The following is a 26,105-nucleotide window of genomic DNA, read 5'->3' on the forward strand; positions in this document are numbered from 1 at the left end:
TCCACTGTGTTATTCATTGACTGTGAATTAGGGGTTATTGCATTTTGACTGGAGAAATAACTATGATTAGGAACACAGTTGTCCTGGCAATTGTTAACAGTAGACAGACAAGTCATGCAGAATACAACTTATTTCAGATGGAGTAAAGTCACAATCACCGGGTTCAATATTAGCATTTGTTTTAGGGGTATCACACGTCTCATTAAAGGCAATTATATTACAATCATCAGCGTATGAATTATGATCAGCCCTGGATGAGTGATAGGTGGTGCTATTCACATCACATATATTAACAACAGTATCTAATTGTGTCTGAGTCCCCCCCAAGATTAGGATCTAGAAGTGCTTGGATATGTTAAAAAGATCTGTGATATGTTAGGTATGACCCATCATAGTGACGGTAAAGGATGGGTCTCTGTACCTTTTCTGTATAAGTTCGGATGTTGAAACACTAATGAAGTCACAAGACATGCCTCTAAATTAACGTCTTGTCAACTACAACTACGTACAACTGCTTTTTTCTGTGGCACTTGAACAGAGCCGTTTGTATTCCTTAATTTGATCCTGTGTGAATAATCTCCTCATTGAACTCGTTGTTGTGAATCGCGTTAATGATGCTGATTATGGTCGTCTGCGGTGCTCTGTCGCTTGGTACCCATGTCTTTTCTCACTGACTGTTTTAAATTGTGTACTTGTTTAAGAGCTCTTGCAGCTAATTGTTTACCCTCCTACAGGTGCTTATTGTGCACACTCGTGCAGGCTGTGTTCACCGCCTCTCTAATCCGCTCGATGACAATGCCACAAACTCGGCTTTAGACTTTTCTTACGCTCCCTGGCGTTGCCAGGACGCTACCAGACGTTTGACACCCAGTGAAACATCTGGGACCACGCATGAACTTTTGGAAATGTCTGACTTTCAATATTATTTATGAAACAGAATATGACACTATAAATGCACATTTCTTTTTCATAAGCAAATTGAAATTGTACCCTTGAAAGACTAAGTTGCGACCATCGCGTCAGTTCGAATAAAATCAAATCATATTTGGTTCGCAGATTCAACATTCAAAAAGAATAGTGCTGTATGTGACATTATCTTATATCCCTTCTTTCTCATCCCTTTTCTCAATGCTTTTGAGATTTGTGTTTGATGGTATTCGGGATTCAGACAGGCAAAGTGTGAAAAATCAGACGGTATTCGTGATTCAAGGGTGGAGGGGGTTGGCACCCTCATTAACGGCACTTCATCATAACTAATACAAGAACACAGTTATATAGAACACTATATTATGTAGTACCATTCTTACGAACGTTTACGAACGCTTACGGACGTTTCCGGACGCCCAGGACATTATTGTGTAGGCTCGGTATAACGTGTTATTCCACTCGACTGCTGGTACGGCGTCGGCTTTAACCAGCAGTCATTATGTTCACTGCATACCCGTAATGTACACATTTCTTCAATTTGTTCACACAATAACTGCCTGTTAAAGCGACCGCCTCCGTGGTAGAGCGTCCGCCCGGTTACCGGAAGGTCCGGGGTTCGCGCCCCGACCGCGTCATACCAACAGACGTTAAAAGATGGTACTTGTTGTTACCCTGTCTGGCGCTCGGCATTAAGGGGCTAAAACAAGGACTGGTCGGCTGGGAGTCAGTATATTGTGTCTGAGTACGGTATTCATGTTAAACTGTGGCATGCTGATATCTCGGTGAGCTAGCACTATGAATCGGCATCAGTCCACACACACTACCACGTGCATGCACGTCGCTATGTAAGTGCAATAATCTTGGATGCGACGTTAAACCCAATTTCACCTCGCCTCAACTGTTGAAGTACGCATGTGTACTTTGGGAGTATGTGCATGGTGTAGTAGAAGAGCGGTACATCCTGTGTTTGTGCGTAGGAGGTGCGGCATTATATATCTGGCTTGTCTGCTTGATATGTTTTCCTCCAGGCTTAAACTCATGTTCCATCACAGGTCCTATCCCTAATTGAAAGATCGGAAAAGACAGCTAACCAAGCGGGAAAAGTATGGAGTATTTCATGAGAAATCGGAAAAAACAGATATTTGCGGGTAGGTCCTTTTCTTTTGGTTTCTAGTCCATCTTTCCTAACCTAAAAACTGACATTTTAACATTTGTCATGATATGCCCCCCGTCCTTCTCATTTTCTCATATATTTGAATACAACTCCTCATTTATTCAAAACCATGTTTACAATATTTGTTCTTATCAAATAAGGCTCGGTGTAAACAGGGTCTTTATATGCTGACGTATTATCATTAACCACATGGCTGAGGTTTCAACCCCTTTATTACTGACATGACAGAACGTGTAAATATCGAAAATGCACCCAGCTTGTTACGTTGTCAGGTATTGTCATGCAGTCCAACGATGTGTACACACAGCGGTATTGGCATCATACCAGCTGTGCAACACTGAGATATGTTCAGCGTCGATGTACTGGGCTCCATCTCAGTCAGCTGAAAATCAACGTGAGTGACTGAGTGAGTATGGTTTTACGCCGCTTTTTGCAATATTCCAGCAATATCACGGCGGGGGACATCATGATCAATATGGGTTTCACACATTGTACCCATTTCGGGAATCGAACCCGGGTCTTCGACGTTACGAGCGAACGCTTTAATCACTAGGCGACCCGACCGCCCCTTACTTAACGTGGTCAGGGCATTTTGAGCGGATGCCTTTGCAACAAATATCATTCACATGTGAAATACTTAATGGACAACACATGTAAAAGTCCTCTACTTTTCAAAATCACAAAATTTGCTGCTAGGATCATTTTTTATCTTTCTTTGATCAGGTTATGATAAAACGTCAGATTGTCTTCACCATCAGAAATGAACAACAGTTTGAGAAGAAAGGACAATTTTAAATGTGGATAATTTTTTGCACCAATTCAAATGAAAGCGGCATCACACGAACAGAATTTATCGGACGATTCCGACTATACCATACGGATGCGGTTATGGAACACTATTGATGATACCAGGTGTTCATCGATAAATGGCTCATGAAGCAGCGTTTGTTTATGTAAGAGAAACACGTAAACTGTATAAATATGATTCAAAGGCAAACGACACTGTCTATGTATTGATGTATTGTTGACTGACATGCTCGTATGATACCGCTTTCATGTGAATTGGTGCAAAAATATATCCACATTTAAAATTGTTGTACATTTCTGATGATGAAGACAATCAGACGTTTCATCATAACCTAATCTAAGAAACACAAAAGTGAGCCTGGACAAAATATTAATGTTATTGTTTATATATGTTTTGAATCTTTAGAAAAACTACGGGTTCTCTTTTCGACGAAGGGACACCAGTCCAATTTAATTTGTTAAACGTTTCAGAGTATATGCTTATTCCTTCATCAGGTGAAGGAGTAAGCATATACTCCGAAACGTTGTGTTCCTCATCATAAAGAAGTTGACATCCATAAATTCTCTTCCTTATGTGTTTCACTTCTAAATGCTTGCCGTTGAAAATAACAATATGTAACTAAAATTTTGACAGCATGTTGAAGGTACATACAAATAACACATTTTAATTACTTACATTAAAGCAACACAATTGTGTTCATTTCAGTCCACGGTCCACAGTGTTCAAGGAATCATCTAGGTCCATTTTTTGTTAGTTATTTTGGCTGGGAAATCGATTTTCCCCTAGGCTACTATTTTGATTTATATTTAAATGGCAATGAAATTTCACACACGGGATAAAGTGTATGCATTGTAAAGAATGTTTATTCATATTTTGCAAATATTGAGTAGCAAGGTGGATATCTAGCTTCACTGTTGTTTTTGTATCTGAGAGAATGAACAGTGAAGGTAGTAATGTTGCAGGTGCCGTTGTTTTAACGGCGTGTCTGATCCTGGGAGTTACAGTCAAACGGGGTTCACGTGAAGGAGCGCCTGAAAGTAAGTGATACTGTAACATGATTATCGTACATCACTGTACTATACAGGACATCGGTGTAAACTAACTGACAGTGCAAAGTAAATGACAGTGTAATATAACTGACAATGGTTTAAAATAACTGACATCGATTTAAAATAACTGACATCAGTGTAAAGTAACCGACATTAGTGTAAAGTAACTGACAGTGTACGGTAACTGACATCAGTGTAAAGTAACTGACACCAGTGTTAAGTAACTGACATCAGTGTAAAGTATCTGACATCAGTGTAAAGTAACTGACATCAGTGTAAAGTAACTGACATCAGTGTAAAGTAACTGACATTAGTGTAAAGTAACTTTACATCAGTGTAAAGTAACTCACATCAGTGTAAAGTAACTCACATCACTGTAAAGTAACTCACATCACTGTAAAGTAACTGACAGTATATCGTAACTGACATCACTGTAATGTAACTGTCATCAGTGTACAGTAACTGACAGTGTAAAGTAACTGACATCAGTGTTAAGTAACTAGCATCTGTGTAAAGTAACTGACATCAGTGTAAAGTAACTGACATCAGTGTGAAGTAACTGACATCAACGTAAAGTAACTGACAGGGTAAAGTAACTGACACCAGTGTAAAGTAACTGACATAAGTGTAAAGTAAACTACATCAGTGTAAAGTAACTGGCATCAGTGTAAAGTAACTGACAGTGTACGGTAACTGACATCAGTGTAAAGTAACTGACATCAGTGTAAAGGAACTGACATCAGTGTAAAGTAACTGACATAAGTGGAAAGCAAATTGCATCAGTGTAAAATAAATGACAGTATAACGTAACTGACATCAGTCTGAAGTAACTGACATTAGTGTAAAGTAGCTGACATCAGTGTAAAGTAACTGACATTAGTGTACAGTAACTGACATCAGTGTCAAGTAACTGATAACTGACATCGGTGTTCAGTAAGTAACATCGGTGTAATGTAAGCAACACCAATGTGATATAAATTACATCATCGTACATTAACTGTTACCAATGTATAGCTACTGATGCATGTTGGCATATTGAAAGATATATTGCAAGAACTTGTGTCTATGTTGAAACCAGATCATACCCATTTGCAGACACATTCCTTATTACCAAGAATCATACCGCACTCTATGCAGCAGATAGTCTTGATTGTCCTCAACGGTGTATTGAAATTATTCTACTGTCGATGTGGGTTAGATAACCGGTTAGGCAGCTTAGCGTCAAGATCAATGAAAAAAGGAACCTTGGTCCCTGAGAAGACATGTGACATTCAGCAAACAAGTGCAATTATTTTCTCTGCACTCTCTGATTTCCCACATGCCTATTGCATACAAGAGTTTACTGACAAAGGCATGTTAATAATTGTTGGGTGTAGTTTCTCATATTACATTTATTATGAATTTGGCCGAGAGTGATCTATTGTTTCCATGCCAGATGATCGATAATTCGTGCAAGGTCGCATCGATCAGGGAAGAATGAATTGACACTGCTTATGCAAAATCATTATTTTCCAAATGCACGTAATATCTTACTAACTTTGTTCAGTTGAAAATAGATTCTTCCCCGTCTGAATAAACGACCAGTCGCATGGCAACCATATCTGGAACAGTACTTGCTTTTTTGTGTATTTTGTGTGAACACCTGCTACCTTTATTGTCATCAACAACACTATGATAACATTACTCTGTGTTTATGCAGCAATGTTCGTTTCTTTGTTGTTTAACGCCCGTTATCAGCAAGATTCCAGCTGTATGATGGTGGTCGAGTCTGGAACACACGATCCCCTTAGTCGCCTCTTACGGCAAGAATAGGTAGGTAGCTGAAGACCTATTTTACCCGGGATCTTCACGTGTCTAATGCAGCAATGAGCCACACACTATTAACACTATGGGAACACTACAATCTTAATGATATCAAACTTGCGACCAATGACACTAGTGACACTATGGAAACTCTACATTCTATAAAGTGTTCTTTTTATAAACACCTCTGACCGTTGACACTATTGAAAAACTACATTCTGCAAAATGTTTCATATGTAAACACTTGTGACCGGTGACATTAATGACACTATGGAAACACTCCATTGTACACAATGTCATCTGTATAAACGCCTGTGACAGGTGACATTACTGACACTATGGAGACACTACATTGTACACAATGTCATCTGTATAAACGCCTGTGACCGGTGACATTACTGACACTATGGAAACACTACATTGTACACAATGTCATCTGTATAGACGCCTGTGACCGGTGACATTACTGACACTATGGAAACACTACATTGTACACAATGTCATCTGTATAAACGCCTGTGACCGGTGACATTACTGACACTATGGAAACACTACTTTCTCTACAACATCATGTGTGTGACCACTGTTCGACTAGTGGTGCATATACGTTTCAGTTACACAGTACTGACAATAGAAACTAAACATTTCAAACAGATGAACAATGACAATATCAGAACTCCTTAGAGACTTTTAATATACACTATTATCGTGTTAATATACACGGGTGGCCCAGTCATCTAAGGTGCCGTGATTCGCTGTGCCGAGTTGCGTCCCTTGGAACGCCAGAAACCTATGATTGTGGGTTCGAATCCTGTTTCGCCCCGATTATGTTTCTAGGTTTGTCAGCACCATACCCGTGTTCGTGGGTTTCACTGAAGTGGTAAACGTCTGAGACCTGCATGACTTCGGGCTTTCCTCCCACACTAAGCTGACACGTCGTGATATAACTGGAATGCTGTTAAAAGTGGCCTTAAACCCAACTCACTCACTCACGTTAATATACACTATTATACCAATAATTAAACTATCATCTCTAGCTAACTCAGATTACAAACGTCAGTGGGATAGAACTAAGTAATCTAAATAATCTACAAAGGCTAAGAATGACTTGCTGGTCAACTCAACTTGAGATGTATTCGCAGGGGCAGGTGGTGACTTCGGAACCAATTTCTATCAGAAGAGGAATATTTCAGGGCGATTCTTTCAGTCCTTTGCTTTTCTGTTTGTCATTAAATCCTTTAAGCTTATCACCTAGTAAAGAGGAAGGTTATCATCTTGGACCTCCTCAGCACAGATCCCCAGCACCCCTTACTTACCTCGTTTGCATGGATGACCTTGAACTTATTGCCAATGGAGGATCCACACTCAGAAAACAGATTCTCCTTGTCAAGTCCTTTTCTAATGATATTGGCATGTCCTTTGGACTCGACAAATGCAATATCTTCATCTGAAACGTAGCAAGGTAGAAGAGGGAGGATCAGTCAGTTTACTTGCAGGAGGAATTATTGACCATCTCGTGGAAGGTCAGGCCTATGCCCATATCAAGGAAAAACTTCGGGCAGAGTACAAGTGTAGACTTAAGAAAATCTGGAGTTCAGAGCTCAACGCTCGCAACAAAGTAAAAGCCACAAATACTTATGCTTTTGGTTTTGTTGATTGGATGAAACAAGAAATTCAGGGTATTGACACCCTCACACGAGGAATGATGTGAGACAATAGATCCCACCACCCTCGCTCTTCCCTCAATCGCTTATATTTACCAATTATGATAGGAGGACGAGGCTTGAATAATGTGGAGGCTCTTCATGATAGAATTGATTTGTTCACTTTTGCACACTCATGATGAAATTAAGACATTCCACAGATTTCTAAAACGAGCCAATCATGTGGGACATAATCCCTATGCCAGTGTTGATTTTGTTGAGGGTTCTGTACTGCTTGACTGCTTGTCAACCAAGCGAAGTGCCAAATAGGCCCAGACTCAGTTTTTCAAGAAGAGGCTTTTTGAACAACCACTGCATCGAGTTTATGTGCAGTGTGTTGAGAACATAAGCAATCCTGCAGAGTCCCTCGCTTGGATGAAGTCGTCTGGCCTGAAAAGTGAAACAGAAGGCATTCTGTTCACTGCTCAGGACCAGTCACTTTCCACTCGAAACCGTCAATGTGTGATCAAAATCAAAATGTAAATATGAAATGTAAGATTATGTAATAAATTTAATGAGACTGACCAACACATTGTCAGTGGATGCCCAGCTTTAGAACAAACACTATATCTTAAGCGACATGAGGGAGTGGCTCGATCATGTTATTACCATCTTCGCCATTCTTGTGGTCTTGACACATCCATGGTCCATCCATGGTTCGACCCAGAATATGTAGAGGGCGTCATGGAAAATGATAAATACAAAATTCTTTGGAACGGGCCCTTATACAGCCTCATTCGTATCCAGCCCAACAAACCTGATCGTGTCCTGTTTGATAAATCCAAAGAAATCATTTATATTATTGAATTTCCTGTCCCTTTTGACACAAATGTGATAGACAAGGTTCAGGAAAAACATGGCAAATATACAGATCCCGCTTTCGAAATGTCATGCTTGCATCCCAAGTGCCAAGTTGTCCGACTCGCCATTGTTCTAAGTGCCTTCTTTGTACTTCCCAATCTGTTGACTGAGATTGGGAAAGTACCCGGGTTTGCAGGAAATACTGCCCTTCTGACAATCTGGGTAATGCAGAAGGCATTGGGGAGTCTTCACACTCTCCGAAAAGTTCTGGGTGGGTTTGACAAGGCAGCGCTTCCCAGGAGAAGTCCCATTTGCCGTCTGGGCTGCGTGTAGAGGTGGCAAGGGGCCTGAGCTGATGATGAGCCTTACCAGCCTGACTGTGCCTGACTGATCAACCAAGCTCTTGCTGAATTGTTTATTTTTAATCTGTACATAACAATGATAGAAATAATTGTCCTCGGTGAGGAGAACGTTGCGTTCGACATTATTGCATTTATACAGTGACGTGCATGCACGCGTGTATGTGTATATATGTGTGTGGCTGCTTTTTGTTAATGCCGATTTCATAGTGCTGGCCCACTGAGATACCATGCCACTGTTTAATATGTATAATCTAAAGAAACACATCATACTGACTCCGAGCCGACCAATTCTAATGATAATGATAACGACGACGACGACGACGACGATGCTGCTACTGCTGACGAGAATGACGACTGCCCTCATGTATTTACAATTAATTTTGAACTTTGCATACACGTTTCCAGCGCAAGAGACGGGTCCCAAGGTTACACTGCTACAAGACTTCAAGGCGAAAATAAAAGGTACATTTTCAAACTCCATATGCTTGATAAACGTAGGGTTATACACTTGGCAGAGAGGTTTTCGACAAAACAGGTTTACTGTTATTGCGAGCTGCAGCGTTTATTGACAAGTGATAATTCCTATGACCATGTCTTCAATATAAATCACCGAGAAAAAAACCCCGAGAGTGCTTACAAATACAACGAAATGATTTTTATTCGGATCCGGACCTGTTTCGTCCCTGCTCAATTTTACGATGGGCCTCTAGCCATAACAATGTTTCTATAATCCGGACCTTAAGTTTCCTGACGATTTGACTGTGAAAGGAGGTGAAACGAGGCTACCCTGTTTTCCTACATTACAGACAAATTAACTGAAAATGAACACGTATATTGTCTTTATCAGTCAAACAATTTGTGTGTAGTGTATGTTTAAACGTGTTGCTCTAGAATTGGTATCTAGAGTGAGTGAGTGAGTGAGTGAGTTAAAATTTAACGTCACATCGACAATATTACAGCCATAACGTGGTATGTAGATCATTGATGATGCATACATTGTGCTTAATGCGCTTAATCGATAAACCCCAGTGACATGTTGATGTCAACAGTGTGTCATCATGTGACAGGTGACATTACTGACACTATGGAAACACTACATGGTACACAATGTCAGCTGTATAAACGCCTGTGACAGGTGACATTACTGACACTATGGAAACACTACATTGTACACAATGTCATCCGTATAAACGCCTGTGACCGGTGACATTACTGACACTATGGAAACACTACATTGTACACAATGTCATCTGTATAAACGCCTGTTACTGGTGACATTACTGACACTATGGAAACACTACATTGTACACAATGTCATCTGTATAAACGCCTGTGACAGGTGACATTACTGACACTATGGAAACACTACATTGTACACAATGTCATCTGTATAAACGCCTGTTACTGGTGACATTACTGACACTATGGAAACACTACATTGTACACAATGTCATCTGTATAAACGCCTGTGACCGGTGACATTACTGACACTATGGAAACACTACATTGTACACAATGTCATCTGTATAAACGCCTGTGACCGGTGACATTACTGACACTATGGAAACACTACTTTCTCTACAACATCATGTGTGTGACCACTGTTCGACTAGTGGTGCATATACGTTTCAGTTACACAGTACTGACAATAGAAACTAAACATTTCAAACAGATGAACAATGACAATATCAGAACTCCTTAGAGACTTTTAATATACACTATTATCGTGTTAATATACACGGGTGGCCCAGTCATCTAAGGCGCCGTGATTCGCTGTGCCGAGTTGCGTCCCTTGGAACGCCAGAAACCTATGATTGTGGGTTCGAATCCTGTTTCGCCCCGATTATGTTTCTAGGTTTGTCAGCACCATACCCGTGTTCGTGGGTTTCACTGAAGTGGTAAACGTCTGAGACCTGCATGACTTCGGGCTTTCCTCCCACACTAAGCTGACACGTCGTGATATAACTGGAATGCTGTTAAAAGTGGCCTTAACCCCAACTCACTCACTCACGTTAATATACACTATTATACCAATAATTAAACTATCATCTCTAGCTAACTCAGATTACAAACGTCAGTGGGGTAGAACTAAGTAATCTAAATAATCTACAAAGGCTAAGAATGACTTGCTGGTCAACTCAACTTGAGATGTATTCGCAGGGGCAGGTGGTGACTTCGGAACCAATTTCTATCAGAAGAGGAATATTTCAGGGCGATTCTTTCAGTCCTTTGCTTTTCTGTTTGTCATTAAATCCTTTAAGCTTACCACTTAGTAAAGAGGAAGGTTATCATCTTGGACCTCCTCAGCACAGATCCCCAGCACCCCTTACTTACCTCGTTTGCATGGATGACCTTGAACTTATTGCCAATGGAGGATCCACACTCAGAAAACAGATTCTCCTTGTCAAGTCCTTTTCTAATGATATTGGCATGTCCTTTGGACTCGACAAATGCAATATCTTCATCTGAAACGTAGCAAGGTAGAAGAGGGAGGATCAGTCAGTTTACTTGCAGGAGGAATTATTGACCATCTCGTGGAAGGTCAGGCCTATGCCCATATCAAGGAAAAACTTCGGGCAGAGTACAAGTGTAGACTTAAGAAAATCTGGATTTCAGAGCTCAACGCTCGCAACAAAGTAAAAGCCACAAATACTTATGCTTTTGGTTTTGTTGATTGGATGAAACAAGAAATTCAGGGTATTGACACCCTCACACGAGGAATGATGTCAGACAATAGATCCCACCACCCTCGCTCTTCCCTCAATCGCTTATATTTACCAATTATGATAGGAGGACGAGGCTTGAATAATGTGGAGGCTCTTCATGATAGAATTGATTTGTTCACTTTTGCACACTCATGATGAAATTAAGACATTCCACAGATTTCTAAAACGAGCCAATCATGTGGGACATAATCCCTATGCCAGTGTTGATTTTGTTGAGGGTTCTGTACTGCTTGACTGCTTGTCAACCAAGCGAAGTGCCAAATAGGCCCAGACTCAGTTTTTCAAGAAGAGGCTTTTTGAACAACCACTGCATCGAGTTTATGTGCAGTGTGTTGAGAACATAAGCAATCCTGCAGAGTCCCTCGCTTGGATGAAGTCGTCTGGCCTGAAAAGTGAAACAGAAGGCATTCTGTTCACTGCTCAGGACCAGTCACTTTCCACTCGAAACCGTCAATGTGTGATCAAAATCAAAATGTAAATATGAAATGTAAGATTATGTAATAAATTTAATGAGACTGACCAACACATTGTCAGTGGATGCCCAGCTTTAGAACAAACACTATATCTTAAGCGACATGAGGGAGTGGCTCGATCATGTTATTACCATCTTCGCCATTCTTGTGGTCTTGACACATCCATGGTCCATCCATGGTTCGACCCAGAATATGTAGAGGGCGTCATGGAAAATGATAAATACAAAATTCTTTGGAACGGGCCCTTATACAGCCTCATTCGTATCCAGCCCAACAAACCTGATCGTGTCCTGTTTGATAAATCCAAAGAAATCATTTATATTATTGAATTTCCTGTCCCTTTTGACACAAATGTGATAGACAAGGTTCAGGAAAAACATGGCAAATATACAGATCCCGCTTTCGAAATGTCATGCTTGCATCCCAAGTGCCAAGTTGTCCGACTCGCCATTGTTCTAAGTGCCTTCTTTGTACTTCCCAATCTGTTGACTGAGATTGGGAAAGTACCCGGGTTTGCAGGAAATACTGCCCTTCTGACAATCTGGGTAATGCAGAAGGCATTGGGGAGTCTTCACACTCTCCGAAAAGTTCTGGGTGGGTTTGACAAGGCAGCGCTTCCCAGGAGAAGTCCCATTTGCCGTCTGGGCTGCGTGTAGAGGTGGCAAGGGGCCTGAGCTGATGATGAGCCTTACCAGCCTGACTGTGCCTGACTGATCAACCAAGCTCTTGCTGAATTGTTTATTTTTAATCTGTACATAACAATGATAGAAATAATTGTCCTCGGTGAGGAGAACGTTGCGTTCGACATTATTGCATTTATACAGTGACGTGCATGCACGCGTGTATGTGTATATATGTGTGTGGCTGCTTTTTGTTAATGCCGATTTCATAGTGCTGGCCCACTGAGATACCATGCCACTGTTTAATATGTATAATCTAAAGAAACACATCATACTGACTCCGAGCCGACCAATTCTAATGATAATGATAACGACGACGACGACGACGACGATGCTGCTACTGCTGACGAGAATGACGACTGCCCTCATGTATTTACAATTAATTTTGAACTTTGCATACACGTTTCCAGCGCAAGAGACGGGTCCCAAGGTTACACTGCTACAAGACTTCAAGGCGAAAATAAAAGGTACATTTTCAAACTCCATATGCTTGATAAACGTAGGGTTATACACTTGGCAGAGAGGTTTTCGACAAAACAGGTTTACTGTTATTGCGAGCTGCAGCGTTTATTGACAAGTGATAATTCCTATGACCATGTCTTCAATATAAATCACCGAGAAAAAAAACCCGAGAGTGCTTACAAATACAACGAAATGATTTTTATTCGGATCCGGACCTGTTTCGTCCCTGCTCAATTTTACGATGGGCCTCTAGCCATAACAATGTTTCTATAATCCGGACCTTAAGTTTCCTGACGATTTGACTGTGAAAGGAGGTGAAACGAGGCTACCCTGTTTTCCTACATTACAGACAAATTAACTGAAAATGAACACGTATATTGTCTTTATCAGTCAAACAATTTGTGTGTAGTGTATGTTTAAACGTGTTGCTCTAGAATTGGTATCTAGAGTGAGTGAGTGAGTGAGTTAAAATTTAACGTCACATCGACAATATTACAGCCATAACGTGGTATGTAGATCATTGATGATGCATACATTGTGCTTAATGCGCTTAATCGATAAACCCCAGTGACATGTTGATGTCAACAGTGTGTCATCATGTGACAGGTGACATTACTGACACTATGGAAACACTACATGGTACACAATGTCAGCTGTATAAACGCCTGTGACAGGTGACATTACTGACACTATGGAAACACTACATTGTACACAATGTCATCCGTATAAACGCCTGTGACCGGTGACATTACTGACACTATGGAAACACTACATTGTACACAATGTCATCTGTATAAACGCCTGTTACTGGTGACATTAATGACACTATGGAAACACTACATTGTACACAATGTCATCTGTATAAACGCCTGTGACAGGTGACATTACTGACACTATGGAAACACTACATTGTACACAATGTCATCTGTATAAACGCCTGTTACTGGTGACATTACTGACACTATGGAAACACTACATTGTACACAATGTCATCTGTATAAACGCCTGTGACCGGTGACATTACTGACACTATGGAAACACTACATTGTACACAATGTCATCTGTATAAACGCCTGTGACCGGTGACATTACTGACACTATGGAAACACTACTTTCTCTACAACATCATGTGTGTGACCACTGTTCGACTAGTGGTGCATATACGTTTCAGTTACACAGTACTGACAATAGAAACTAAACATTTCAAACAGATGAACAATGACAATATCAGAACTCCTTAGAGACTTTTAATATACACTATTATCGTGTTAATATACACGGGTGGCCCAGTCATCTAAGGCGCCGTGATTCGCTGTGCCGAGTTGCGTCCCTTGGAACGCCAGAAACCTATGATTGTGGGTTCGAATCCTGTTTCGCCCCGATTATGTTTCTAGGTTTGTCAGCACCATACCCGTGTTCGTGGGTTTCACTGAAGTGGTAAACGTCTGAGACCTGCATGACTTCGGGCTTTCCTCCCACACTAAGCTGACACGTCGTGATATAACTGGAATGCTGTTAAAAGTGGCCTTAAACCCAACTCACTCACTCACGTTAATATACACTATTATACCAATAATTAAACTATCATCTCTAGCTAACTCAGATTACAAACGTCAGTGGGGTAGAACTAAGTAATCTAAATAATCTACAAAGGCTAAGAATGACTTGCTGGTCAACTCAACTTGAGATGTATTCGCAGGGGCAGGTGGTGACTTCGGAACCAATTTCTATCAGAAGAGGAATATTTCAGGGCGATTCTTTCAGTCCTTTGCTTTTCTGTTTGTCATTAAATCCTTTAAGCTTACCACTTAGTAAAGAGGAAGGTTATCATCTTGGACCTCCTCAGCACAGATCCCCAGCACCCCTTACTTACCTCGTTTGCATGGATGACCTTGAACTTATTGCCAATGGAGGATCCACACTCAGAAAACAGATTCTCCTTGTCAAGTCCTTTTCTAATGATATTGGCATGTCCTTTGGACTCGACAAATGCAATATCTTCATCTGAAACGTAGCAAGGTAGAAGAGGGAGGATCAGTCAGTTTACTTGCAGGAGGAATTATTGACCATCTCGTGGAAGGTCAGGCCTATGCCCATATCAAGGAAAAACTTCGGGCAGAGTACAAGTGTAGACTTAAGAAAATCTGGATTTCAGAGCTCAACGCTCGCAACAAAGTAAAAGCCACAAATACTTATGCTTTTGGTTTTGTTGATTGGATGAAACAAGAAATTCAGGGTATTGACACCCTCACACGAGGAATGATGTGAGACAATAGATCCCACCACCCTCGCTCTTCCCTCAATCGCTTATATTTACCAATTATGATAGGAGGACGAGGCTTGAATAATGTGGAGGCTCTTCATGATAGAATTGATTTGTTCACTTTTGCACACTCATGATGAAATTAAGACATTCCACAGATTTCTAAAACGAGCCAATCATGTGGGACATAATCCCTATGCCAGTGTTGATTTTGTTGAGGGTTCTGTACTGCTTGACTGCTTGTCAACCAAGCGAAGTGCCAAATAGGCCCAGACTCAGTTTTTCAAGAAGAGGCTTTTTGAACAACCACTGCATCGAGTTTATGTGCAGTGTGTTGAGAACATAAGCAATCCTGCAGAGTCCCTCGCTTGGATGAAGTCGTCTGGCCTGAAAAGTGAAACAGAAGGCATTCTGTTCACTGCTCAGGACCAGTCACTTTCCACTCGAAACCGTCAATGTGTGATCAAAATCAAAATGTAAATATGAAATGTAAGATTATGTAATAAATTTAATGAGACTGACCAACACATTGTCAGTGGATGCCCAGCTTTAGAACAAACACTATATCTTAAGCGACATGAGGGAGTGGCTCGATCATGTTATTACCATCTTCGCCATTCTTGTGGTCTTGACACATCCATGGTCCATCCATGGTTCGACCCAGAATATGTAGAGGGCGTCATGGAAAATGATAAATACAAAATTCTTTGGAACGGGCCCTTATACAGCCTCATTCGTATCCAGCCCAACAAACCTGATCGTGTCCTGTTTGATAAATCCAAAGAAATCATTTATATTATTGAATTTCCTGTCCCTTTTGACACAAATGTGATAGACAAGGTTCAGGAAAAACATGGCAAATATACAGATCCCGCTTTCGAAATGTCATGCTTGCATCCCAAGTGCCAAGTTGTCCGACTCGCCATTGTTCTAAGTGCCTTCTTTGTACTTCCCAATCTGTTGACTGAGATTGGGAAAGTACCCGGGTTTGCAGGAAATACTGCCCTTCTGACAATCTGGGTAATGCAGAAGGCATTGGGGAGTCTTCACACTCTCCGAAAAGTTCTGGGTGGGTTTGACAAGGCAGCGCTTCCCAGGAGAAGTCCCATTTGCCGTCTGGGCTGCGTGTAGAGGTGGCAAGGGGCCTGAGCTGATGATGAGCCTTACCAGCCTGACTGTGCCTGACTGATCAACCAAGCTCTTGCTGAATTGTTTATTTTTAATCTGTACATAACAATGATAGAAATAATTGTCCTCGGTGAGGAGAACGTTGCGTTCGACATTATTGCATTTATACAGTGACGTGCATGCACGCGTGTATGTGTATATATGTGTGTGGCTGCTTTTTGTTAATGCCGATTTCATAGTGCTGGCCCACTGAGATACCATGCCACTGTTTAATATGTATAATCTAAAGAAACACATCATACTGACTCCGAGCCGACCAATTCTAATGATAATGATAACGACGACGACGACGACGACGATGCTGCTACTGCTGACGAGAATGACGACTGCCCTCATGTATTTACAATTAATTTTGAACTTTGCATACACGTTTCCAGCGCAAGAGACGGGTCCCAAGGTTACACTGCTACAAGACTTCAAGGCGAAAATAAAAGGTACATTTTCAAACTCCATATGCTTGATAAACGTAGGGTTATACACTTGGCAGAGAGGTTTTCGACAAAACAGGTTTACTGTTATTGCGAGCTGCAGCGTTTATTGACAAGTGATAATTCCTATGACCATGTCTTCAATATAAATCACCGAGAAAAAAAACCCGAGAGTGCTTACAAATACAACGAAATGATTTTTATTCGGATCCGGACCTGTTTCGTCCCTGCTCAATTTTACGATGGGCCTCTAGCCATAACAATGTTTCTATAATCCGGACCTTAAGTTTCCTGACGATTTGACTGTGAAAGGAGGTGAAACGAGGCTACCCTGTTTTCCTACATTACAGACAAATTAACTGAAAATGAACACGTATATTGTCTTTATCAGTCAAACAATTTGTGTGTAGTGTATGTTTAAATGTGTTGCTCTAGAATTGGTATCTAGAGTGAGTGAGTGAGTGAGTTAAAATTTAATGTCACATCGACAATATTACAGCCATAACGTGGTATGTAGATCATTGATGATGCATACATTGTGCTTGCATCAGAATGAAACGTTAATTTAGATATCAGGTTCGTGAGTTATCGATGCACTTTACGCAATTCTTTTATAAGAATTAAAGTCAATTCTGTTTTGTTAATTGTGTCCTAAAACTGATTATTAAATATTGTATTAATTAGTTTCAGTACTGATGGCCTAACTGCCTGACTAGCAATTGCCTGGAGTACAATATAGCCAAACGCCTGATCGTTACTATTCCTAATTAGAGCCTTGACAAGTGTTTGGAGTGGCAGCTGCAACCAGTAGAGTAGACACCCGGTGTCGTTTTCATTGATCCATTTCATGGCTTGTTTGCCTTTTACGGCCAATGGACTCTGTTTCGACGAATAATTGAGATTGGTTATTCACCGTTGTTTACCTTTGGTATGTGTTGTGTTGTACAAGTAACGTACATAGAAGTAGTGTATGGGGCATCTATGGTGTCTTGTCGATTGTGGCATGCAATATAACAAGTATTGAAGATTCCTAGTAACAGTTTTGCCTTTCAGAATATGTCACATATTTAGGTATCGAGGAGAGGATTAAGGACACATATAGTGTCTTTGGTGTCATACTCAATGCGCTTAATCGATAAACCCCAGTGACATGTTGATGTCAGCAGTGTGTCATCATTCAACATAAATCATTAACACATCAAGGAAACGTGTGCTTTATTAGATATTGTTGAGTTTACATTAAATGTCACAGTCATACTAATGTCATTGAAAAAGCTATCTGAAACTAAATCCGATAACATCCAAAGTCAGGTATTCAAGTGCTTTCGTCCATAATTGTAAAACATAATGCAACATTTTTCTGATTTATTCAGCTATTCAAACTGCTGGGTTATGGAAACCCAACCCGCCTCTGAAGTCCTGCAGCGAGACACCAGGATGTAAGTTAATCATCTCTACTTTTCTGTTGCTGCTGTGTTCCACGTATTCTCTTGCTGTTCAAAATTCATCTTGTCAACATGCCATTTTTTTATGTGGATACATCGTTTTGTTGACGCAACTTGGTTGCTTCGCTCGAATCATTATCGTACTAGCGTCTGATACAGGCACTCCGATTGTCTTGAACTTTGCAAACGCCTTCGGGGTGATTCCAGGAGTTCGAGTTATTTAGTTATGGCTGTACTTTCGCATGGCAGGAATACTGCTGCGCGGCTTCATTCTACCAAGAAACGCTCACTTTATGTCTGCAGTTTTAGCGTAATGTCTAGTGTTTTCGTTTTGTGTGGCGGGTGTAACCAGTTGGCAGAAGAAGCCTCCTCTTTTAGCTAACACCTGGTGTCATTACTGTCTGTGTGTGATCCATTCATAATATTCCACCACTATTTTGCTTTTTACGCCCAATGCAATGTGTTCTGGCAGATAACCGAGACTATATATTATCTGGCCTTGGCGTTAATCACTCGGATCTTGCGTCCCTCTAAATTAAGTTCAAACAATGTTTCCCATTTTATTTTTTCTCGTATTGCAGCCACTCCATGCTACGACACAAAGTGCAGCAAGAGGACTGCTCAGGGATTTGAGGAAAGATTACAGAGTGTCATGCAGCTTACAGAAACTGTCAATACAACTCTGAGGGATCACATCATGGAGGTGATGAAAGTCCGGCATTCTGGCACGCGGGTTCTTATCGTAACAGGCGCGTCGTCCGATCACTTCCTTGAATCGCAGGGCTTGATTCAGAGCCTTCACCAGAACGTGTTCCCTGAGCTGGATAACTACACCTTTGTTTACTACGATCTTGGGCTGGATTCAAAGCAGAGAGAACAGGTAAATAAGTAAATTTATCTTACTTAACACATGTCGGATTCTAATTGTCGGAGACCAATTATACTTTTTTTCAATGTATCTCGCTAAAATGTAAGGTATATTTCTTACGTCCCCCTCTCGTATTGCCGAACTGTTGGCATAACATTTGCAACATATCAATCGGAATTTAGTATCACGAATAAATGATGCAAGACGCCATTCCCCGCATATTCACGTTGTATCCGAATATAAGAGATCTAAGCATAATAACCCGAAATTTGTATTCAATCATCTGCCATTAGATGAATGTGAAGTGAACCTGAATCACGTAATCAAGAAAAAGTAGTGTTCAACAGTGAAACCAATTAGGTCAGTCAGGTAATAGTTGCTCACATAAGTTGACCTTCAGTGAACCTTGATGAAGTAATCAAGTAAAAGTAGTGGTCAACAGTGACATCAATAAGGCCAGTCAGGTAACAGTTGCTTATATAAGTGATAAGTTATACATTTAAGATAACTTTTCCTGGTTACCGTGACTCTAAGAATACATCAACGATATATCGACGTGAATGAGTTCGAAATGAGATATTTTTGCTGTAGACATTGGGACAACCAGATATCCATATAAGACAGGTCTTGCAACAAACACAATAGCGAAAGCAACGATAATAACGACTCATTCATGGTCATATTTCAGTTGAAGAAACATTGCCGGTGCGAGGTACGACGGTATCCTGTGGAGAAAATGCCACACATGCACCAAAAACTAAGATGTTACACGTGGAAACCATTCATTATTGAGGTAACATTTTTTATGGTTAAATCCGTACTAAGATTAACTGTATCTAGTCAGTGACCCCGATAATGAGTAAGTAAGTAGGTTTGACGCATCTTTGTGACAGTATTCCAGTTTAATGTGGGAGGTAAGCCCGAAATAAATGCAGGTCTCAGACGTTTTCCACTTTGGTGAAACCAACGAGCACGGGTAATGGAAACATGGAAACAAGATCGGGGCGAACCGGTTTTGTGATGTATAACATGATATACTTTGTATTATATTACTTTCAGGCAAACATTCGCTCCACGGACATTTTGATTTGGGCTGATGCATCCGTAAGATTCCAAAAGTCAGCAATTGGACCACTCATCAAAGAAGCCAACACGAAAGGCGCCATCATGCCAGTGTACCCTCCACAATATGCAATCTCGGATCACGTACAAAAAATAACATTTGATTATTTCAGTGAACAGACATGTCATTTTGCTCAGGTGGGCGAGATGGCAGCGACTTTTCTAGTTTTTAAGAATGAGCGTTTCATCAGAGAGGCGATACTTAAGCCCTGGATCGCATGTGCATTGGATTCCAGATGCATGTGCCCTTCCGACCCAGAGAAGCTTATAGTGTGTTATACACACGTCAGAAAATATAACAAATGTCACAGGTTTGACCAAGCAGCTCTGAATGTACTTCTAGCCAAATTGTTCTGGGGCAATGAGCAATCATTTACTCTGTCTAGAAAATACATTAACATACAGAAAGAGGATAAAGTACACTATTTTGAACACTTAGGAATATGATGTTCAATGAAATGCCCCTGCACTTGTTAAGTTTTAAGGTTTTTTTTCTGAAATTGTGCCTAGAGGGAGTGAGTGAGTTTATGCTTTACGTCACATCGGCAATAATTCAGCCATATCGTGACGAATGCCTAAAGCAGTAATGGTAGAAGTAAAAGTGATAACCTGATGACATTGGTCACACTGGGATTTAATTAGGAGGTTATTGTAAACAATCACATATGGATAGCCTTGACGTTATACAGGTAAAGTGAAATGTGGTTAACGTTGCGCTTAAGATTATTGCATTTATGTTGCGACGTGCATGCACATATGTGTGTGTGTGTGTGTGTGTGTGTGTCTTTTGCTATGGCGCGGCTAGGGGAAAGAATATCGAATCTTCTGTTCTCCTGGCAGATGCTCTATCCACCTCACCACAGAGGTGGTTCAGATCTAATATATAGATTCGATACTCGTTAAAGGAGGAAGTTGGTTGCTCCTTTGCACAGATATTCCCGCTAATGTTTACACATAGCCAGTAATGAATATGAACTCTAATTAAACCTTTTGTCTTTCTAAGTCAAGCTTATTGGATGTTATATCATATTGAAGTCGTTAGACGACGTTTGGAGTTTTAATGAGTTCTATGATTGAAAACTGCACCTGCCTCACAAACTGACTGAAATAGCAAAGCACCGCCAACGTTTAGACCTGGAAAACATTACTTTTTTCGTCGTAAACTCCCGGTGGATGTCAACCATACTTACATAAACTTGCAACAATTTTGTTTTCTTCTGATTGGGTGAACAAGTGGGTGAATATGTTTTGTACGCCGCCTTTAGCAATATACCATCAAAGTCTCAGCGAGGGAACCGCTAGGCTTCCCCACCGCCCCAATTTTTCCTCTGAAACATTACTAACCGGTTAAAAGGTCCAACTGCACACCACACACAACATGTCAAGGAAAGACGTGGTGACTGGTGTGTTAATTCATAAATGAAATCCAAACCATTCACATAAATTCAAACTTCTATGTTATCTTGTTTCTCACACCACATCATATTCAACAGAGCACCACAGAGCTGTGTTAAATGCTCCGGCTACAACCAAGCCGTTGTGACTGTGTGAAAATGAAGGTCATACTGATGTTCTTTTGTAGATATGCAATGTACGGGACTGGTGATCCGCAACAATCTGGCAGATGCACAGCAGGGGCCATAGCCTCAAACATATATTGAGGACTGTTGCAATGTAATTCTTCCAATGGTGTTATGGTGAGCTCCGCCAGATACATTATGAGGCAACATACAGACACTATCCCTTCAGTAGACATATTTATACATGGATAGTTCTTTTGTACTCTGTTTTAATACCTTTTCAGTATTTGGTACGTGGTATCTAGTACACAATTTCGCCTGGTTAAATACTTGACTGTAGACATATTGCCTTCCACTACACACACGTATGGATATATGAAATGCTTATTTAGCTTGAAACTGAAATATTTGTGAGGGTAGACTATTCTATCGATGTGTTTTGACAACAAAATATATACAACCCATAAACAATAAGGGAAATAAAGAGTTGAATGTAGTTATCGTTGAGTTGTATTTTTACATACCGTGTAATGTCTCGACTGTGGGACAAGTACCGTCAAACGGGTGTGGTTGCAATGAGACCTAGGCGTCTGACGCAAAGACAGGATCGTCTGATTACATTAATTGCACTATGAAGTAAACTCAAATCTACTCCTGTTATCAGTAGAAGGCACATTTCAATATCTAACGTTATGCAGTCCGTTTTAATGCAAGGCGTCCTATGACGGATGTGACGCAATGGGCAGTTGCACAGATTGGGTGCAGCAAATATATAATATCTTGTCCATAAACATGACATTGGACACTGGCTTATATTTAGATAGTATGTTAACCATAAGGGTTTATTTTAGAAAACACAATACTCACAGTCAAAAAATGTCTGTGTTTGCCATTTTTCTGAAAATTTGCCTTTTCACCTCACCTTACTGTTTTCTTTCTTTACATGACCCTTATTTGAGTGATCACTAATATAATATCCCGTGAGTTATGAGGGCTTTGGATTTGACGCCAATTTTACCTATATGTCGGTCATACTACCATCAAGACAGGACATCGGATATACTCTTAAAAAAGCTCACCCATTTCCGGAATGGAACGTGTGTCTTCAGTGTGAGTAACCCGCTAGGCTTACCAAACCACCCTCACATGATGTAGACACCACCCGCGTATTATTGTGTAACCTCGACATGAATTGTCTTCTGTGTGCAGCGTGTTTTCCTTGCGATGTTCCTACCACAGTAAATGTATTTAGACAAGGCTCATTGTGACGGCATACCTTCACTTGACCTGACCTGACCTGACCTGACCTCACCTCACCTCACCTCACCTCACCCCACCTGACCTCACCTCACCTCACCTCATCACACCACAGACCCTCAACCCTTGACAGTCCATTGGTGCAACAATCGGCAAACAACTAGACACAAACCTACACAACAAAAGATCAACCTTAAAATAGTGAGTGTAGTCTCACTCGAAGGCTAGGGTTAGATTCCCCACATGGGTACAATGTGTGAAGCCCATTTCTGATCGATGTCCCCTGCCGTGATATTGCTGTAATATTGCTAAAGGCAGCAGAAAACCACACTTACTCACTCATTCCAGTACATTGATTGGTCATATTGTGAATTTTTAGGGGCGGTGGCGTAGCCTGGTGGCTAAAGCGTTCGCTCGTCACGCCGAAGACCCGGTTTCGATTTCATACATCAGTACACTGGGTAAACCTCATTTCTGGTGTCCCCCACCGTGATATTGCGGGAATATTACTGAAAGCGACGTAAAACTCACTCACTCACCTTTGTGAATCTTGGCCACTGAAATATGAATTGTCAATGCCAGAGAACAACAAGTCTAGGTTATCCGCCGAAACAGATAAAAAATTGACGCAAAGGACAAAATATCTGTTAAAATTATATGAATGGACCACTGAAATTCATTAACACAGACATGTGCCAGTTATATTTGGAATGAACTGCGTGTGAAACGCATTATTACAGCTTAAACGAAAATTATGAAGTAATATATCTAAGTGTGAAGGTTATTGTCAAAGTGGAACAATGAAAGTACAAACCAAATATTCTTGCCTCCTATTTTTTTTATTGTCAATGAATCATGTAACTTGCTTCAATTTGCCTTCTGCATTGACAGTTAGTCTATTCTGTGCAACGATATTCAAAGACTACACACGAAGCCCAGTATTGCTAATGGTAGCAGACGGTATATGTCGTATAACCTCTGCGCTAAGCTGGTATACAAACTGAATGTGTTATGAGAATGTAGGATTTTCAGGAGTATTGTGCTCCTGTCTACGTTTTTAAAGATGTTAATTGGCTAGTTCGAACACAACATTAGATATCAAGTTCAACCTGCAGCAGGGAGAGACATTTGAAATGAATAAGAAATATTTGCATTATATTAGGTCGGGATTATCATCAGCTATTGGTAGGGAAGGGATATATAGTATACCCCATTACCTCTACAGTGAGTGAGTGAGTATGGTTTTACGCCGCTTTTAGCAATATTCCAGCAATATCATGGCCGGCGAACACCACACATGGGCTTCACACATTGTACCCATGTGGGGAATCGAACCCAGGTCTTCGGTGTGACGAGCGAACGCTTTAACCTATAGACTACCTCACCGCCCCACCCGTACCTCTACAGTGCGGGTATAGTAACGCTGTATGCGAGAAGCGCATGTCTGGTTATTTGGTTACACCAGTCATGTCATCTTGACACCGCACGTATTGTTTGCACTTCTTGTGTACGCGTCTACGGTTTTGTAAGCCCGATTCTCAACTATTTCTGTTTTTTTGTTGGCTTGAATGGTTTTGATTGCATTTTTTTACTTTGCATGGCTTCCTTCATTGTGAAGTCGTTTTGTCACATGCTCAAGCAATGTAACTCTACCTTCACGATGGGGTCCGTATTGAAATGTAGATAAAGGGAACAGAGTTTCTATGTAGCATAGGACAAAAGGGCAAAAAGTGTCTTTCTGGAATATAGAGTTCTGTATTCATCACACGATCACAGGATGGTAAATACATGTATAGCATGGCGCCACACAATGGTACTCCTTTCATTCGACGATTGCCTGTTGACGAACCAGACAATCAAGTTGTCAATGAACCGGAAAAGCCAGTGACACGTTAAAATATCCACTGACTCCTTTGAAAGCGATGAGAAAGATATGTTAATTCAGAATTTCGTCTGCTGTGAACACATGCAGAGATGTTGCTGCTTTTTAGGTAGTATAAACTTTATCTATCTATCATCGTCAGTTTGTTCCTATCCCATTAGCCTCATCAATCAAATACTAGTATCCAATGATATTTCCAATCACGTTGTCGCCCATAGAGACTACAGCAGGTTTGTGACAAGTCAAATCTGGACTGATGACCTTGTAAAAGAATATAGGAAACCCGGAACGGATATCAATTTTTAATCATTAAATTTCCGTTGTGTTCATTGAAATTCCTGCATTCTGATCAGCTGAGTTGGTCACGTGATGTTGCATTCATTTCCCAATGAATGTAAAAAATTAAGCCACGCCCACCGAGGCGCACTACTTTTATTACTGCGGAATGTCGGGGAATCCCAATATTACAGTCGAGGGAATTCCCTTTCTGCTCACGTGTATCGTCATGCACAGGACATTCAGCAACTTTCATGCATATTCATTGTCCAAACTACCCTTTGAAACTGAAGGCCGAGAATGAATGAAACAGCAAACGTGCAGGCTCGATTGCCTGGTTTTTTCAACTTTCATGTCTTCTGATTTCAATTCTAACTAGCATTTTTCCAACTGTGTTTTTCCCGTTTTCAGGGAAGTAATGTTTGAATCTGGCGGTAATTGACCATGTCATTGGAAACAGCCGCCTTCTCCTGGACATATTTATTTCGGTTCGTTACAGTCTGACTGTTACAGTCCTTCCCGCCTCTTGCCTTAATTGACAGGTCCTATGAGCATTATTTTGATCCTATGCTCCGTTGATTGGCTACTGACTGTGTAGGCGTGTCAAGTTATGTGCATAAATTAAACGATCATATGATTCATGCCACGCCACAGTTTGTATTCATACACGTGGAATGTTTATCAATCTCGTCATTATTGTCTGCTTTGACATATACAACTGTTTTGGGAAACACTATTGCAGATAAAACATGTTTTACGTTTTCGAATTCAATTATAAGCATTGACTGTGTATTGTTTTTGGTTCATTGAGGTATGAATCGAAAAACCGATGTGGAAACTGTATGAATCCGCGTCCCTCAATAAACCGAAAAAAATATATAGTCAATG

At 40.7% G+C, this 26,105-nt stretch overlaps 1 protein-coding gene across 1 annotated transcript; it reads left to right on the forward strand.

Annotated features, from left to right (window-relative positions):
* Positions 1–1,806: 1,806 nt before the first annotated feature.
* Positions 1,807–22,281, forward strand: LOC139458414 (uncharacterized). Its single transcript, XM_071239837.1, has 9 exons — positions 1,807–2,075; positions 3,872–3,946; positions 9,033–9,089; positions 12,917–12,973; positions 16,797–16,853; positions 18,221–18,286; positions 18,874–19,172; positions 19,849–19,953; positions 20,220–22,281. Exons 1-9 carry the CDS (start codon positions 2,033–2,035, stop codon positions 20,727–20,729), a joined length of 1,269 nt encoding a protein of 422 aa, XP_071095938.1. The 5' UTR covers positions 1,807–2,032; the 3' UTR covers positions 20,730–22,281.
* Positions 22,282–26,105: the final 3,824 nt, after the last annotated feature.

The sequence above is a fragment of the Haliotis cracherodii genome, unplaced genomic scaffold, assembly GCF_022045235.1.
Source record: "Haliotis cracherodii isolate W230 unplaced genomic scaffold, xgHalCrac1.p SCAF_12, whole genome shotgun sequence".
Taxonomy (NCBI): domain Eukaryota; kingdom Metazoa; phylum Mollusca; class Gastropoda; order Lepetellida; family Haliotidae; genus Haliotis; species Haliotis cracherodii.